The 15,833-nt window shown below is 36.9% G+C and overlaps 1 protein-coding gene across 3 annotated transcripts in view; it reads left to right on the forward strand.

Annotated features, from left to right (window-relative positions):
• The window catches only part of LOC148947500 (pre-miRNA 5'-monophosphate methyltransferase), a 47,771-nt gene extending 34,629 nt beyond the window's left edge, over positions 1-13,142 (forward strand). For all 3 annotated transcript variants that reach the window (XM_089095289.1, XM_089095286.1, XM_089095288.1), the window contains one exon: positions 10,535-13,142. In XM_089095289.1, the coding sequence (XP_088951415.1) occupies positions 10,535-11,074 (540 nt within the window). In that variant the 3' untranslated portion in view covers positions 11,075-13,142. The remainder of the gene's footprint in view (positions 1-10,534) is intronic.
• The last annotated feature ends 2,691 nt before the right edge of the window (positions 13,143-15,833 follow it).

Here is a 15,833-nt window from a genome sequence, read left to right on the forward strand (position 1 = left end):
ATCTCCAATTGAATGAGCCTGTTTTGAAGTTTCTACGACAACGCTTTCTATAAAAACCTTATATGCCCCCAGGGCATAACTTAAAACCCTTGCCCTGAAGGTTGTGGGGGAGTGTCCTCCTCAAAAATATATTTTCTATCTGGAAATCAACTATGCTGAACAAAAGGGCTATCTCAAAATTTTGATTGGATGTGTTTGGGGAAATGAGGGGCGTAGGGGAGGGGGCCAGTTAAGCCCCAATCAATTTTGACTATTAAAAAGGGAACTAGAACTTTAATTTTAAATAGAACCATCCTGTTTATTATTTTATATGAAAAGTCAATAAATGATAAACTTATGTGTCCACAGGGTAGAACTTAAAACCTTTGCCCTGAGGGCTGTGGGGGAGTGTCCTCCTCAAAGATATATTTTCTATCTGGAAATCAACTACGCTGAACAAAATGGCTATCTGAGAATTTTGATTGGACGTGTTTGGGGAAATGATGGTTGTGGTAGGGGGGCGGGGGTCTAGTTACACTCCAATCACTTTCGACTATTAAAAAGGCCATTAGCCCTTTAATTTTGAATTGATTGAGCCTTTTTTGAAGTTTCTACGACAACGCCTTCTATAAAAACCTTATGTGCCCCCAGGGCATAACTTAAAATACCTTGCCTGAGGGCTGTAGAGGAGTATCATAATCAAAAATATGTTTTATCACTTGAAATCAACTACGTTGAACAAAATTGTTATCTCAAAATTTTCATTGGATGCGTTTGGGGAAATGATGGGCATGGGGGGGGGGGGGCTAGGTGCCCTCCAATCATTTTTGACTAATAAAAAGGGCACTGGGACTCTCGATTTCCAATCGAATGAGCCCCCTTTGAAGTTTCTACGACAACGCCTTCTATAAAAACTTTATATACCCCCAGGGCATAACTTAAAACCCTTGCCCTGAGGGTTGTGGGGGAGTGTCCTCCTCAAAAATATATTTACTATCTGGAAATCAACTACCCTGAACAAAATGGCTATCTGAAAACTTTGATTGGATGTGTTTGGGGAAATGAGGGTTGTGGGGGGGGGAGGGGGGCTAGTTACACTCCAATCACTTTCGACTATTAAAAAGGCCGCTAGCTCTTTAATTTCCAATCGAATGAGCCTGTTTTGAAGTTTCTATGACAACGCCTTCTATAAAAACCTTATATTCCCCCAGGGCATAACTTAAAATCCCTGCCCTGAGGGTTGTGGGGGAGTATCCTCCTCAAAAATATATTTTCTATATGGAAAACAAATACGCTGAACAAAATGGCTATCTCAAAATTTTGATTGGATGTGTTTGGGGGAGTGAGGGGCATGGGGGGGGGGCTAGTTGCCCTCCAATCATTTTTGACTCATAAAAAGGGCACTGGGACTCTCGATTTCCAATCGAAAGAGTCCCATTTGAAGTTTCTACGACAACGCCTTCTATAAAAACTTTATATGCACCCAGGGCATAACTTAAAACTCTTGCCCTGACGGTTGTGAGGGATTTTCCTCCTTAAAAATATATTTTATGTCTGGAAATCAACTACGCTGAACAAAATGGCTATCTGAAAATTTTGATTGGATGTGTTTGAGGAAATGATGGGCGCGGGGGGGGGGAGGGGGCTAGTTATACTCCAATCACTTTCCACTATTAAAAAGGGCACTAGCCCTTTAATTTTCAATCGAATGAGCATGTTTTGAAGTTTCTATGACAACGCCTTCTATAAAACCTTATATGCCCCCAGGGCATAACTTAAAGCCCTTGCCCTGAGGGTTGTGGGGGAGTATCCTCCTCAAAAATATATTTTCTATCTGGAAATCAACTACGCTGAACAAAATGGCTATCTTAAATTTATATTGGATGAGTTTGGGGGAATGATGGGCGTGAGGGGGGGGGGCTTGTTGCCCTCCAATCATTTTCGACTATTAAAAAGGGCACTAGCCCTTTAATTTCCAATGGAATGAGCCTGTTTTGAAGTTTCTACGACAACGCCTTCTATAAAAAACTTATATGCCCCCAGGGCATAACTTAAAACCCTTGGCCGGAGGGTTGTGGGGGAGTATCCTCCTCAAAAATACATTTACTAACTGGAAATCAACTACGCTACAAAATGGCTATCTGAAAATTTTGATTGGATGTGTTTAGGGAAATGATGGGCGTGGGGGGGGGGGAGGGGGCTAGTTACCCTCCAATCACTTTCGACTATTAAGAAGGGCACTAGCCCTTTACTTTCCAATCGAATGAGCCTGTTTTGAAGTTTCTACGACAACGCCTTCTATAAAAACCTTATATGCCCCCCGGGCATAACTTAAAACCCTTGCCCTGAGGGTTGTGGGGGAGTATCCTCCTCAAAAATATTTTTTCTATATGGAAATCAACTACGCTGAACAAAATGGCTATCTCAAAATTTTGATTGGATGTGTTTGGGATAATGATGGGCGTGGGGGGGAGCTAGTTGTCCACCAATCACTTTATACCATTAAGAGGGACGCTAGCCTTTTAATGTACAATTAATTGAGCAGTTTTTGAAGTGTCTATGACAACACCTTCAATAAAAACCTCAAATGACCCCAGTGCATAAATGAAAACCTTTGCCCTGAGGGTTGTGGGGGAGTGTCCTCCTCAAAATGTATTTTCTATCTGGAAATCAACTACGCTGAACAAAATGGCTATCTGAAAATTTTTATTGGATGTGTTTAGGAGCAGGATGGGCGTGGGGGGGGGAGGGGGGCGAGTTACACAAAAAACCCTTGCTACTATTAAAAAGAGCAATCTCCCTTCAACGTAAAATTGAAAGCGTTTATTTTGAAGCTTATACGGCGGTGCTATCTATAAGAACTTTGTCTGCCCCCAGGGAATAACTTAAAACCCCTTCCCTGAGGGTTGCGGGGGAGTATCCTCCTCAAAATATATTTTTTATCTGGAAATCAACTAAGCTGAATAAAAGGGCTATCTGAAAATTTTTATTGCATGTGTTTGGGGAAATGATGGGCGTGGGGGGGGTGGGGGGCTAGTTACACTCCAATCACTTTCGACTATTAAAAAGGCCACTAGCTCTTTAATTTCCAATGGAATGAGTCTGTTTTGAAGTTTCTACGACAACGCTTTCTATAAAAACCTTATATGCCCCCAGGACATAACTTAAAACCCTTGCCCTGAGGGTTGTGGGGGAGTGTCCTCCTCAAATATATTTTCTAACTGGAAATCAACTATGCTGAACAAAATGGCTATCCCAAACTGTTGATTGGATGTGTTGGGGGGAAGGAGGGGCGTGGGGGGGGGCTAGTTGCCCTCCAATCACTTTCGACTATTAAAAAGTGCACAAGCTCTATAAGTTCCAATAGAATGAGTTTGTTTTGACGTTTCTACGACAACGCTTTCTATAAAAACCTTATATGCCCTCAGGATATAACTTAAAACCATTGGCCTGAGGGTTGTGGAGGAATATCCTCCTCAAAAATATATTTTCTCTCTAGAAAACAAATACGCTGAACAAAATGGCTATCTCAAAATTTGGATGGGTTGTGTGTGGGGGAATGATGGGCGGGGGGGGGGGGCTAGTTGCCCTCCAATCATTTTTGACTATTAAAAAGGGAACTAGAATTCTCAATTTCCAATCGAATGAGCCCCTTTTGAAGTTTCGACGACAACGACTTCTATAAAAACCTTATATGCTCCCAGGGCATAACTTAAAATCCTTGCTTTGAGGGTTGTGGGGCAGTGTCCTCCTCAAAAATATATTTTCTATCTGGAAATCAACTACGCTGAGCAAAATGGCTATCTGAAAATTTTGATTGGATGTGTTTGAGGAAATGATGGGCGTGGGGGGGGGGGAGGAAGGGGGCTAGTTACACTCCAATCTCTTTCCACTATTAAAAAGGGCACTAGCCCTTGTATTTCCAATCGAATGAGCATGTTTTGAAGTTTTTACGACAACGCCTTCTATAAACCTTATATGCCCCCAGGGCATAACTTAAACCCCTTGCCCTGAGGGTTGTGGGGGAGTATCCTCCTCAAAAATATATTTTCTATCTGAAAATCAACTACGCTGAACAAAATGGCTATCTTAAATTTATATTGGATGAGTTTGGGGGAATGATGGGCGTGAGGGGGGAGGGGGGGCTTGTTGCCCTCCAATCATTTTCGACTATTAAAAAGGGCAATAGCACTTTAATTTCCAATGGAATGAGCCTGTTTTAAAGTTTCTTCGACAACTCCTGCTATAATTAACTTATATGCCCCCAGGGTACAATTTAAACCCCTTGCCCTGAGGGTTGTGGGGGAGTATCCTCCTCAAAAATACATTTTCTAACTGGAAATCAACAACGCTTAAAAAATTGCATTTATTAAAATTTTGATTGTATTTTTTGGGGGAAATGATGGGCTTGGGGGGGGAGGGGGGCTAGTTACACTCCAATCACTTTGGACTATTAAAAAGGGCACTAGCTCTTTAATTTTCAATCGAATGAGCCTATTTTGAAGTTTCTACGACAACGTCCTCTATAACAACCTTATACGCCCCCAAGGCATAACTCAAAACCCTTGCCCTGAGGGCTGTGGGGGAGTATCCTCCTCAAAAATATATTTTCTATCTGGAAATCAACTACGCTAAACAAAATGGTTATCTCAAAATTTTTTTTGGATGTGTTTGGGGTAATGATTTCTATAAAACCTTATATGCCCTCAGGGCATAACTCAAAACCCTTGCCATGAGGGTTGTGGAGGAGTGTCCTCCTCAAAAATATATTTTCTATCTGGAAATCAACTACGCTGAACAAAATAGTTATCTGAAAATTTTTATTGGATGTGTTTTTGGAAACGATGGGCGTGGGGGGGGGGAGGGCTAGTTACACTCCAATCACTTTCGACTATTAAAAAGGCCACTAGCTCTTTAATTTTCAATCGAATGAGCCTGTTTTGAAGTTTCTACGACAACGCCTTCTATAAAAACCTTATGTGCCCCCAGGGCATAACTTAAAACCCTTGCCCTGAGGGTTGTGGGGGAGTGTCCTCCCCAAAAATATATTTTCTGTCTGGAAATCAACTACGCTGAACAAAATGGCTATCTCAAAATTTTGATTGGATGTGTTTGGGGGAATGATGGGCAGGGTGGGGGGGCTAGTTGCCCTCCAATCATTTTCGACTATTAAAAGGGCACTAGAATTCTCGATTTCCAATTGATTGAGCCCCCTTTGAAGCTTCTACGACGACCTCTCCATATGAAGTGCCTCTGGGGAAAAAAAACAAAAAACATTGGAGCCGTATGGCCTTTACTATAGGCAACGCTATAGCGTTGCCTCTGATTTTTTTCCCAGAGGCACTTCATATGGAAGGGGTCGTCGTAGAAGCTTCAAAGAGGGCTCATTCGATTCGAATTCGAGAGTTCTAGTGCGCTATTTAATAGTCGAAAATGATTGGAGGGCAACTAGCCCCCCCCGCCCATCACTCCCCCAAACACATCCAATCAAAATTTTGAGATAGCCATTTGTTCAGCGTAGTTGATTTTCAGATAGAAAATATATTTTTGAGGAGGATTTCCTGATAGAAAATATATTTTTGAGGAGGACACTCCCCCAGAACCATCAGGGCAAAGGTTTTAAGTTATGCCCTGGGGGCATATAAGTTTTTTAAAGAAGGCGTTGACGTAGAAACTTCAAAAAATGCTAAATCGACTTGAAATTCAAAGGCCTAGTGCCCTTTTTAATAGTCGAAAGTGATTGGAGTGTAACTAGCCCCCCTTCGCCCCCCTCCACGCCCATCATTTCCCCAAACAAATCCAATCAAAATTTTGAGATAGCCATTTTCTTCAGCGTAGTTGATTTCCAGATAGAAAATATATTTTTGAGGAGGATACTACCTCACAACCCTCCGGGCAAGGGTTTTAAGTTATGCCCTTGGGGCATATAAGTTTTTTATTGAACGCGTTGTCGTAGAAACTTCAAAACAGGCTCATTCGATTGGAAATTAAAGGGCTAGTGCCCTTTTTAATAGTCAAAATTGATTGGAGTGTAACTAGCCCTCCCCCACGCCCATCACTTCTCAAAACACATCCAATCAAAAGTTGCAGATGGCCATTTTGTTCAGCACAGTTGATTTCCAGATAGAAAATATATTTTTGAGGAGGACACTCCCCCACAACCCTCAGGGCAAGGGTTTTAAGTTATGCCCTGGGGCTATGTAAGGTTTTTATAGAAGGCGTTGTCGTAGAAACTTCAAAAAAGGCTCATTCGATTGGTAATGAAAGGGCTAGTGCCCGTTTTAATAGTCAAAATGACTGGAGGGCAACTAGCCCCCCCATGTCCATCATTCCCCTAAACACATCCAATCAAAATTTTGAGATAGCCATTTTGTTCAGCGTAGTTGATGTCCAGATAGAAAATATATTTTTGAGGAGGATACTCCCCCACAACCCTCAGAGCAAGGGTTTTAAGTTATGCCTGGGGGCATATAAAGTTTTTATAGAAGGTGTTGTCGTAGAAACTTCAAAACAGGCTCATTCGATTGGAAATTAAAGGTATAGTGCCCTTTTTAATGGTCAAAAATGATTGGAGGGCAACTAGCCCCCCTCCCACGCACATCATTCCCCCAAACACATCCAATCAAAATTTTTAGATGGTCATTTTGTTCAGCGTAGTTGATTTCCAGATAGAAAATATGTTTTTGAGGAGGATACCCCCCCACATCCCTCAGGGCAAGGGTTTTAAGCTATGCCCTGGGGGCATATAAGGTTTTTATAGAAGGCGTTTTCGTAGAAACTTCAAAACAGGCTCATTCGATTGGAAATTAAAGGGCTAATGCCCTTTTTGATAGTCAAAAGTAATTGGAGTGTAACTAGCCCCCCTCCCTTCCCACGCCGATCATTTCCCCAAACACATCCAATCAAAATTTTGAGATAGCCATTTTGTTCAGCGTAGTTGATTTCTAGATAGAAAGTATATTTTTGAGGAGGATACTCCCCCACAACCCTCATGGCAAGGGTTTTAAGTTATGCCCTGGGGCCATGTAAGGTTTTTATGGAAGGCGTTGTCGTAGAAACTTCAAAACAGGCTCATTCGATTGTAAATTAAAGGGCTTGTGCCCTTTTTTATAGTCGAAAGTGTTTGGAGTGCAACTAGCTCCCTCCCCCCCGGATGCCCATCATTTCCCCAAACACATCCAATCAAAACTTTGAGATAGCCATTTTGTTCAGCGTAGTTGATTTCCAGATAGAAAATATGTTTTTGAGGAGGACACCCCCCCACAACCTTCAGGGCAAGGGTTTTAAGATACGACCTGGGGGCATATAAGGTTTTTATAGAAGGCGTTGTCGTAGAAACTTCAAAAAAGCTCATTCGATTGGAAATTCAAAGGGATAGGGCCCTTTTTAATATTCGAAAATGATTGGAGGGCAACTGCCCCCCCCCACGCCGATCCCCAAACAAATCCAATCAAAATTTTGAGATAGCCATCTCGTTCAGAATAGTTGATTTCCAGATAGAAAATATACTTTTGAGGAGGACAATTCCCCACAGCCTTCAGGGCAAGGGTTGTAAGTTATGCCCTGGGGCATATAAGGGTTTTATAGAAGGCGTTGTCGTAGAAACTTCAAAAAAGGCTCATTTGATTGGAAATTCAAAGGGCTAGTGTCCTTTTTAATAGTCAAAAGTGATTTGAGGGCAACTATCCCACCCCCCTGACGCCCACCTTTTCCCAAAACACATCCAATTAAAATTTTGAGACAGCCATTTTATTAAAAGTAGTTTTAAGTTATTGAAATTAGGTCTTTGAGGATGACAACTCGCCCACAGCCCTCAGGGCAAGAGTTGTAATTTAAGGATTCTCCGGATCCTTCCCATTATTTCTTATGGAAGGGATGCTCGTATAAACTTTAGAGAGGTCTCATTTGGCTGAAAATTGAAAGTTCTTGTTCACTTTTTAAGAGTCAAAAGAGATTGGAGGGTGACTAGCCCCCCCCCCCTTCTCCCCGCCCTAAATGCTCAGATAAAAAATTTTGAGATAAACATTTTGTTAAAATAGTTCAAAGATCTTATAACAAAAAACTCCGGTGTCGACACAGCCCACCAGGGCCAGGGGGTAGGCGTTGTAAGTTATGCCCTGGAGCATAACTTATTAAGGGGGGTTTATAACGTATGGGAAGGTGTTTTGTATGGGAAGAACACATAGGAAATCTATTAGAATTATCCAATTATAAGGTTAAAATACATACTCTGAGATAGATGTAAAATTGCTTTGGCACACAAATTCCTATTAAGGTCAAGTCCAAACAGCCGTGATGTCTTTGTGTCAGCAAGTAAAATGGTCTAAACCTCCTTATTGGAGCTATTTTTTCAATCCATTCATTGTTGTCAATTGTTGTCCACAATTTATGCAAGCTGTCTATTGCTCATATATAAGGGTTTTATCAAAAAGGTAATCGTACAGACTTTAAAAAAGCCTCATTCGATTTAAACTTAAAGTTCTAGCTCCGTTTTTTAAAGTCAAGAAAAATTGGACAGTAAGCATCCCCCCCCCATGCAATAAAAACTTGAAACTTTTTGCAATAAAAATTGAACAAAAATTAATTAAAAAAAAACTTTCCGAAAAATAAGTTTTTAAAATAAAAGTAATGGCCATTTTAAACTTAAGCTCAGAAAAGACAAATACCTGTTAAAATTAAAACTTACAGCGACCAGAAATTACATTAAAGAATAAATGAAACCCAAAACGAACAGAAATTAAATAAACAATCATAGAAAAAGCATACAAAAGTAATAATATAAATGAATAAATAGATCTTAAAGCGAGTAATGCTTAGATTGAACATGAAAATCAAACTTAAAACTAAAACAAATATTTTGCTATTAAAGTATAAATGAAACTTAAAACGAACAGAAATTAAATAACAATCAATGCGAACAAACATACAATATATATTAATGTAAATGAATAAATAAATCTTAAAACAAGTGAAACTTAAATTGAACATGCAAATCAAGTTTGAATCGAATAAAAATAACTTCAAACAAGAGTTTGGGTATCGTCTCATTGCAGAAGCCTAAAACCTACTGCATCATTGGCGCTTTACAGAAAACAAATTATATTACAAATGTTTTCTTTCTTACTTAATATTGTAGATAAACATTAAAATTACAGTAAAATATTGAACTGATGTACTTCTAGTAATTAATATCATTATGCATCAAATATTCAGTTTAATTTATTAGTTCTTTTCAAGATTAGTCAAGACAAATATAGTTTCACTACAAGCAAAATTTGATACTGCCCCCTTCTGCTACTTCAAAAACATAAAACATTATGCCTCATGGGCTCTGTGCTTAAAACGAATTATTTCTATATTAAAAATTTATTATTTTATATTTCTTAAATCATTGAAAATGAAAATACAAATTGGAGTGAAAAAAAAAATCTCTAACTGATGGATCTTTAAACAATTAATATCATTATATATCTAATATTCAATTTGATTTTGTTTATACTTTCCAAGACTGTTCAAGACTCATATAGTTTTGCCATTTTTTTTTTACTCTGCCATTTTTTCTAACTAATTGTCTTGGTTTGTTATGAAAACATTCTATGGCTTCTAGGCATTTCTATTTGAGCGGAAAACTGCACCTCAAACTTTGTGGAACATGCATTTTCTTGCATGAAACACCAAAATATAATAAAATGTCAAGTTTCTGAGTGTTCCAACACTCGCAAGCAAGTGCTATTGGTATTTTTGAATCCGCATGGTCAATTTAGGGGGGAGGGGGGTAGGCAAATTCTCATAGCAGCCCCATATGATTCACACTTTCAACACCTGGCGTCCGGACTATCATATAATCTACCAAGCATACAACTACCCCATATCAGTATCAATAAATAAATGAAACCCAAAACGAACAAATACATATGCTGATATTTATTCCCTAAAATCGTAATTAATGAAAGAATTGTTTTCAGTAAAGCTCCAATGACGAAGTAGGTTTTAGGCTTCTGCAGTGAGGCGATACCCAAACTCTTGTTTGTAGTTATTTTTATTCGATTCAAACTTGATCTGCATATTCAATTTAAGTTTCACTTTTTTAAGATTTATTTATTTATTTACATTAATATATATTGTATGTTTGTTCGCATTGATTGTTATTTAATTTCTGTTCGTTTTAAGTTTCATTTATACTTTAATAGCAAAATATTTGTTTTCGTTTTAAGCTTGATTTTCATATTCAATTCAAGCATTACTCGCTTTAAGATCTATTTATTCATTTATATTATTAATAGTTGTATGTTTTTTTCTATGATTGTTTATTTAACTTCTGTTCGTTTTTGGGTTTTATTTATTCCTTAATAGTAATTTCTGGTCGTTTTGAGTTTGAATTTTAACAGGTATTTGTATCTCCTGAGCTTAAGTTCAAAATGGCCTTTACTTTTCTTTGAAAAACTTATTTTTCGGAAAGTTTTTTTTTTAATTATTTAATGAAAAAAGTCAGGAGTTTAGAATCAATTCACAGGTTTCATTAATTTTGCAATATTTTTAAACTTTTATTTTTTAGGAGCTATCATTCGCCTTGTGTGAGCATCTCAAATCCTTAGGAAAAAATTGTGTCTTCCTGTGTTTGGATATTGACTCTGTTTTAATTCAAAGAAGCATTGAAAATTTTTCATTCGAGCCAGCTCTTACCTTTAAAACCCTTGACATAACCAAGGTAGAAGATCAAAAAGAAATTAGTAATTTCCCAGGGAAATGGGCTAAGCTAAACTTTGACCTGATTTTTTGTTTTTCTACAACACTTTGGATTCACATAAACTATGGAGATGATGTTCTTTTAAATACGATAAAATATTTATGTGGAATGACAAGCAATCTAGTGATTGAGCCCCAGGCTTGGAAATCTTACCGGCAGGCTGTGCGTCGTGTTAGGAAATTGGAAAAAAATATTTTCGATGAAAAATTTAGCGAATTGAAGATACGAAGTGATGTCGTAGATATCATTGGCAAAACAATTTCTGAAGCTGGATTTGAGCTACATAAAGCGGGAGTTTCTGAGTGGAAAAGACAGATTTTGGTCTGTGAGAAAGGTTATCCCAAATGAGAATTTTTTGTGAGAAATTGAATAAAGTAACAAAGCCTTATAAACACGTTGGGTAAGGAATGCCACCTCGTGCACTGAAGTGTGGCTACGGTCGATGCCACCAACCCAACAGTTCTAGAATTGTACCCTACATAGGGAATAATTTTACGAACTAAAGATACGAAGGGATCTGGTAGATGCTATTGGTAAAACAATTTGGAAGTTGGATCTGAGCTAAAGTGTGAGTTTCTGAGTGGTAAAGGCAGACTTTTATCTGTGAGAAATGTGATTCCTTAAGAGAAACTTCTATGAGAGACTGAACGAAAATTGTCCCTATATTATCGTGTATTTCTTTAACAAAGTCCTATAAACACTTTTGGTAAGGAATGCCACCTCATGTACTGAAGTGTGGCTGTGACAGTTACTACAATTTTAGAGGTTAGATTTAAGCTACCTAGAGTGTGATATTCCAAAAGAAAATGACAGATTCGGATCTTTAAGAAATGTTATTTTTGATAAGAGATTTCTGTTAGAAATTAAATGAAAATTATCCCTACATTATCCTATATTTCTGTAAGAAATTCTTATTAATACTTTGGGTATCGAATGTCACCTCATGTACACAATACACAACTGTGGTTATGTTCGATGCTACCAGCAGAAGAGCTCTAGAAGTTATGTCTAAGCTATGTAAAATGTGATTTTCCAAGTGAATAAGACATATTTTGATGTGTGAAAGATGCGATTCCTTATGAGAAACTTGGTCAATAGTGTATCTTGTTAAAGTAGAATAAGCACAGTATTTCTGTAAGACCGGTATTATTTATTTCTTATTTTTTTTATATCAAACGTTTCCGCATGTAAACAATCTTTGTCCTGTATATCTATGGAATAATGGATACACATTTTTCCTGAAAATTTTCAGGAAATTCATTTATTGCAATACTTTAATTTATTCCAACACTTTGGATTCACATAAATTATCGAGATAGTGTTCTTTTAAATAAAAACAAATGTTCTATGGAATCATTACCAATCTATAAATTGACTCTCGGGCTAGAATTCTTACCACCAGACTCTGGCTGTGTGCCATGTTAGGAAATTCGTGAAAGTACTTCTGACGAAAAATTTTACGACCTGAAGATATGAAATGATGTATTATACTTTTATAGCACAACAATTTTGGAAGTTGGACCTGGGCTATATAAAGTGGGAGTTCTGAAGTGGAAAAGGTATATTTTGGTCTGTGCATTTGAATCCTTATGAAAAATTTGTGTGAGAAATTTAATAAAAATTTCCCCTGATTATCATGTATTTCCTTAAGAAAATCTTGTGGACATTTTATTTATTAAATTTCACTTTTTTTATACAACTGTTGCTGTGGTTGATGCTATCAACAAACCAAGTGTGATAGCTAGATTTAAGCCCCGTGAATCAATAGCTCCTGGGAAACTGGGTGAATTTGGAAACTAAAGAATGAATTTCTCATTCTGGTTGCAGCAGTAACTGCAACCGAGTAAAGAGTAAGCTGTAACCCTTCTGAATCATTCCTTAATCCACTTTAAATGAACAGTTTTTCTTACTGTACAAGCCTTAAATCTTTAACATGTTTTAAATTAAAAAAAGTTTTAAACTTTCGGTTACTATGGGTTGTAGTTACTTTGTTGCTGTGTATGAGTTGCAGTTCCTGCTACGACCAAAATTAGAAACCTGTTGTTTGATTCCGAAATCCTTTATCTGTATGTACACGACTAATGCTGTCTTTAATTATATTAATAATTTCATTTTAAAGGATGGATTTGAGCTGTGGAAACTAGGACTTTTCAAGTGAAAAAGACAAGCTATGGGACATGAGACAATATAAGTTTTCCCAAATCTAACAAAGATATTTCTTACTGCAACAGATTTTATTTTGTATTTCAATGAGATACTGATTCTTTCATTTATAAATTCTTTTAGGCATTGAATGTTTCTTTTTTTACATTATTTATGCTGATCCTGTGGCAGCATAGTGGATTGATGGACTTCTTGTCGATACGGGGATCTATCCCTGCTGCAACAAGTCTGGTCGACAGGCTGGCTACTTGCCCTTCTAAAAAAGCCCTAATTATTGAAACGTTGGTTTTATGCCCCACGTGTCAGCAATGGCCCTGGAGGATTTAAATAATAAGTAAAGCCATTTCAAAGAAATGTTCGTTAGACATATCAAAGATTATATGGAACAAGGTGTTCAAGGGCATGTCAAAAAAAAGAAAAAAAAGGGTCCAGTGGGAGGATGTAGAATCGATTTGCTAATCTTATCACATGACCTCTTGTTGCTAACGACATTGACTTTGCTGTAAGTAATGTAAAAATTTTGAATGTTGGATATGTTATTGTGATTTTTGCGTGAAAATGAAGAATGAAAAATATCGGTTTAGTTTGCTGAAGGTCTTTTTCTTTGTTTTGAGTGTGCCCAAACTTGATCAGGATATTTTGCATCTAGTATCTGGCAGCAGTGATATCAGATGTGGAAAAATTAAATTAAGATATTTATAAACCCTCATTCTTGATTAAAAAAAAAACGTTTGGAAAGAAGTATTATTTAAAGATATTTTCATTACCTTTTCTTCTTTCTCTGGACGCAACCCTGCTTATCTTCTGATTTAATACGAAATCAGCTACTAGCCTCATTTCCTACTTTAACCGCAGCAATGTTATTCCCATATATAGCACTAATCCTTTTAATAGGTTTATTATCTAGTATACCATACAAAGATAGGATCTTCACTAAAGCTCTTCTATCAGCTGAATCAAACGGTTGCTCAGAATAAAACTGCGGACTAAAGGGGTTTGATGACTCAGCCACTTTTTAATTAATAATCTAAGAGTGAAAATTTGATTAAAGCATTCTCTTCCATTTTTAAAACAACACTGTTTTTCTCTTAAAACTTTATCTACAGCATCTCTTAGTCTAAAAAGTATCATCATACTAAGTATTTTGCTTCCTACAGAAGACAATGTAATTCCTCTATAATTACCACATACTTTCATCACCTTTTTTATAGAGGGGTTTGATTGAGTTGTCCTGAAATCGCCAGGTACTTCCCCCTTTTCAAAAATCCCATTCTTAATCTTCCGTAACTTATCTCTAACTTCCTAACCGCCATATTTAAAAAAAAACTCGCCTACTACACTATCAGCATCCAGGGCCTTGTTATTTATTAATCCTATTAATACTGTTAATAGTTCTATTAATTGATACTTCCTCACAAAATAAATTACAGTTCATATATAAAGTAGCACAAACTTCTTCATTCTTTTCTATATCTTTCCCAGTAACTCTGTCACTGTTTAGCACATTCTCCCCTTTTCTGTTTAACTTCATAACCACCATATTTAACAAAAAAAAACCACTTATTTATCGCCCTATCAGCACATGAGGACTTGTTGTTTTTAAATGCTTTTTACTGCTGTCATTAGTTCTTCCTTACAAAATAAATCTTTCTTCAAATCCAAAGTGTTATAAACTATTTCATTCTTTTCTATATCTTTTCCTGTAACTCTATCATAGTTTAGCACATTCTGATAATGTTTTGTCCATCTCTCTTTAACTCTTTCCTTATCACTATTTGTGGCCCAGTTCTCATCTTTAACTGGGACAAGTCCAGATTGACTATTCCCTTTTAATTTATTAACGTGCCAGTCCAAAATTTTACTATTATGCCGCTTGGCTTTATCTTTCAGATCTTCAGGATTTTATCCATGTTCTCAACTTTGCACCTCCTTAATCTATATCTTATGGCTTTCCACTTTCTCTACATTCTTCTTATTTTCATATGATCTATCACTCAAATACTTCTTGTACAAGCCCTCTATTAAACTGTGTTAAACATAACACATTTTCACTAATATTCTTTGCTTAATATCTAAGTTTCTTCCCTATGACACCATCTGCAACTTCACAAACTATTTCCCTAAAATTATTCTACCCATCCTTGCCAAATTTTAAACTAACCAGTTTAGCAGTTAACGGTTCCTGGAAAGTTTCTCTCAGATTCTCATCCTGGAGTCTACTAACGGTATAGCTTCTTGAAAGGTATTACCCTACCTAAAGTTCAGCTTTAGATTAACCCTAGACGCAACTAGATGGTAATCTTGTACCTTTAATATCTATAACAGCCATCGTGTATACTCTAGTTTCTTGTATCAACAAAACAAGTGTGATAGCTAGATTTAAGCCACGTGAATCAATAGCTCCTGGGAAACTGGGTAAACAACAAATGAATGCGAATTGACAGTTTATTATATATATACTGATATATATACTGATGTGTGTCCAGATTTTGAAGAGAACGTGTTATTAAAAATTGTTGAAAATCTTATCCAACTGAACTAAATTATCAGTAAAGCGCAAACTACGATCTGGTTCTTATAGAAAAAACAAAAAGATCATTCTAATAATATTACTTTCTGCTTGTTCTAAGTTTGAAAAGGTCACTTATTGTCAAAAACAGCTAACTCTGGATTTAATTTAAATAACTTTATTGTCACTGATAATAAGTTTTATCATAAGAAAATAAACCAAAAATGAGCAGAAACAAAGCCAGCTAATTTTCCAAGGATAAAACTAACAATAAATAACAATAAATAAATAAGTGAAACCCAAAACAAACAGAAGTTACAATAAGTGACCCATTCAAACTCAAAACAAGCAGAAAGTAAGACAAGTAGGGTTGACTATCTCCTTAGGCCTTCTGTAAGAACCAGTAGTCATAATTTACTACTTTATCAGTAAAAC

The sequence above is a fragment of the Artemia sp. Qi Xiang Cuo genome, chromosome 10 (genome assembly GCF_049724085.1).
Source record: "Artemia sp. Qi Xiang Cuo chromosome 10, ASM4972408v1, whole genome shotgun sequence".
NCBI classification, from domain to species: Eukaryota; Metazoa; Arthropoda; class Branchiopoda; order Anostraca; family Artemiidae; genus Artemia; species Artemia sp. Qi Xiang Cuo.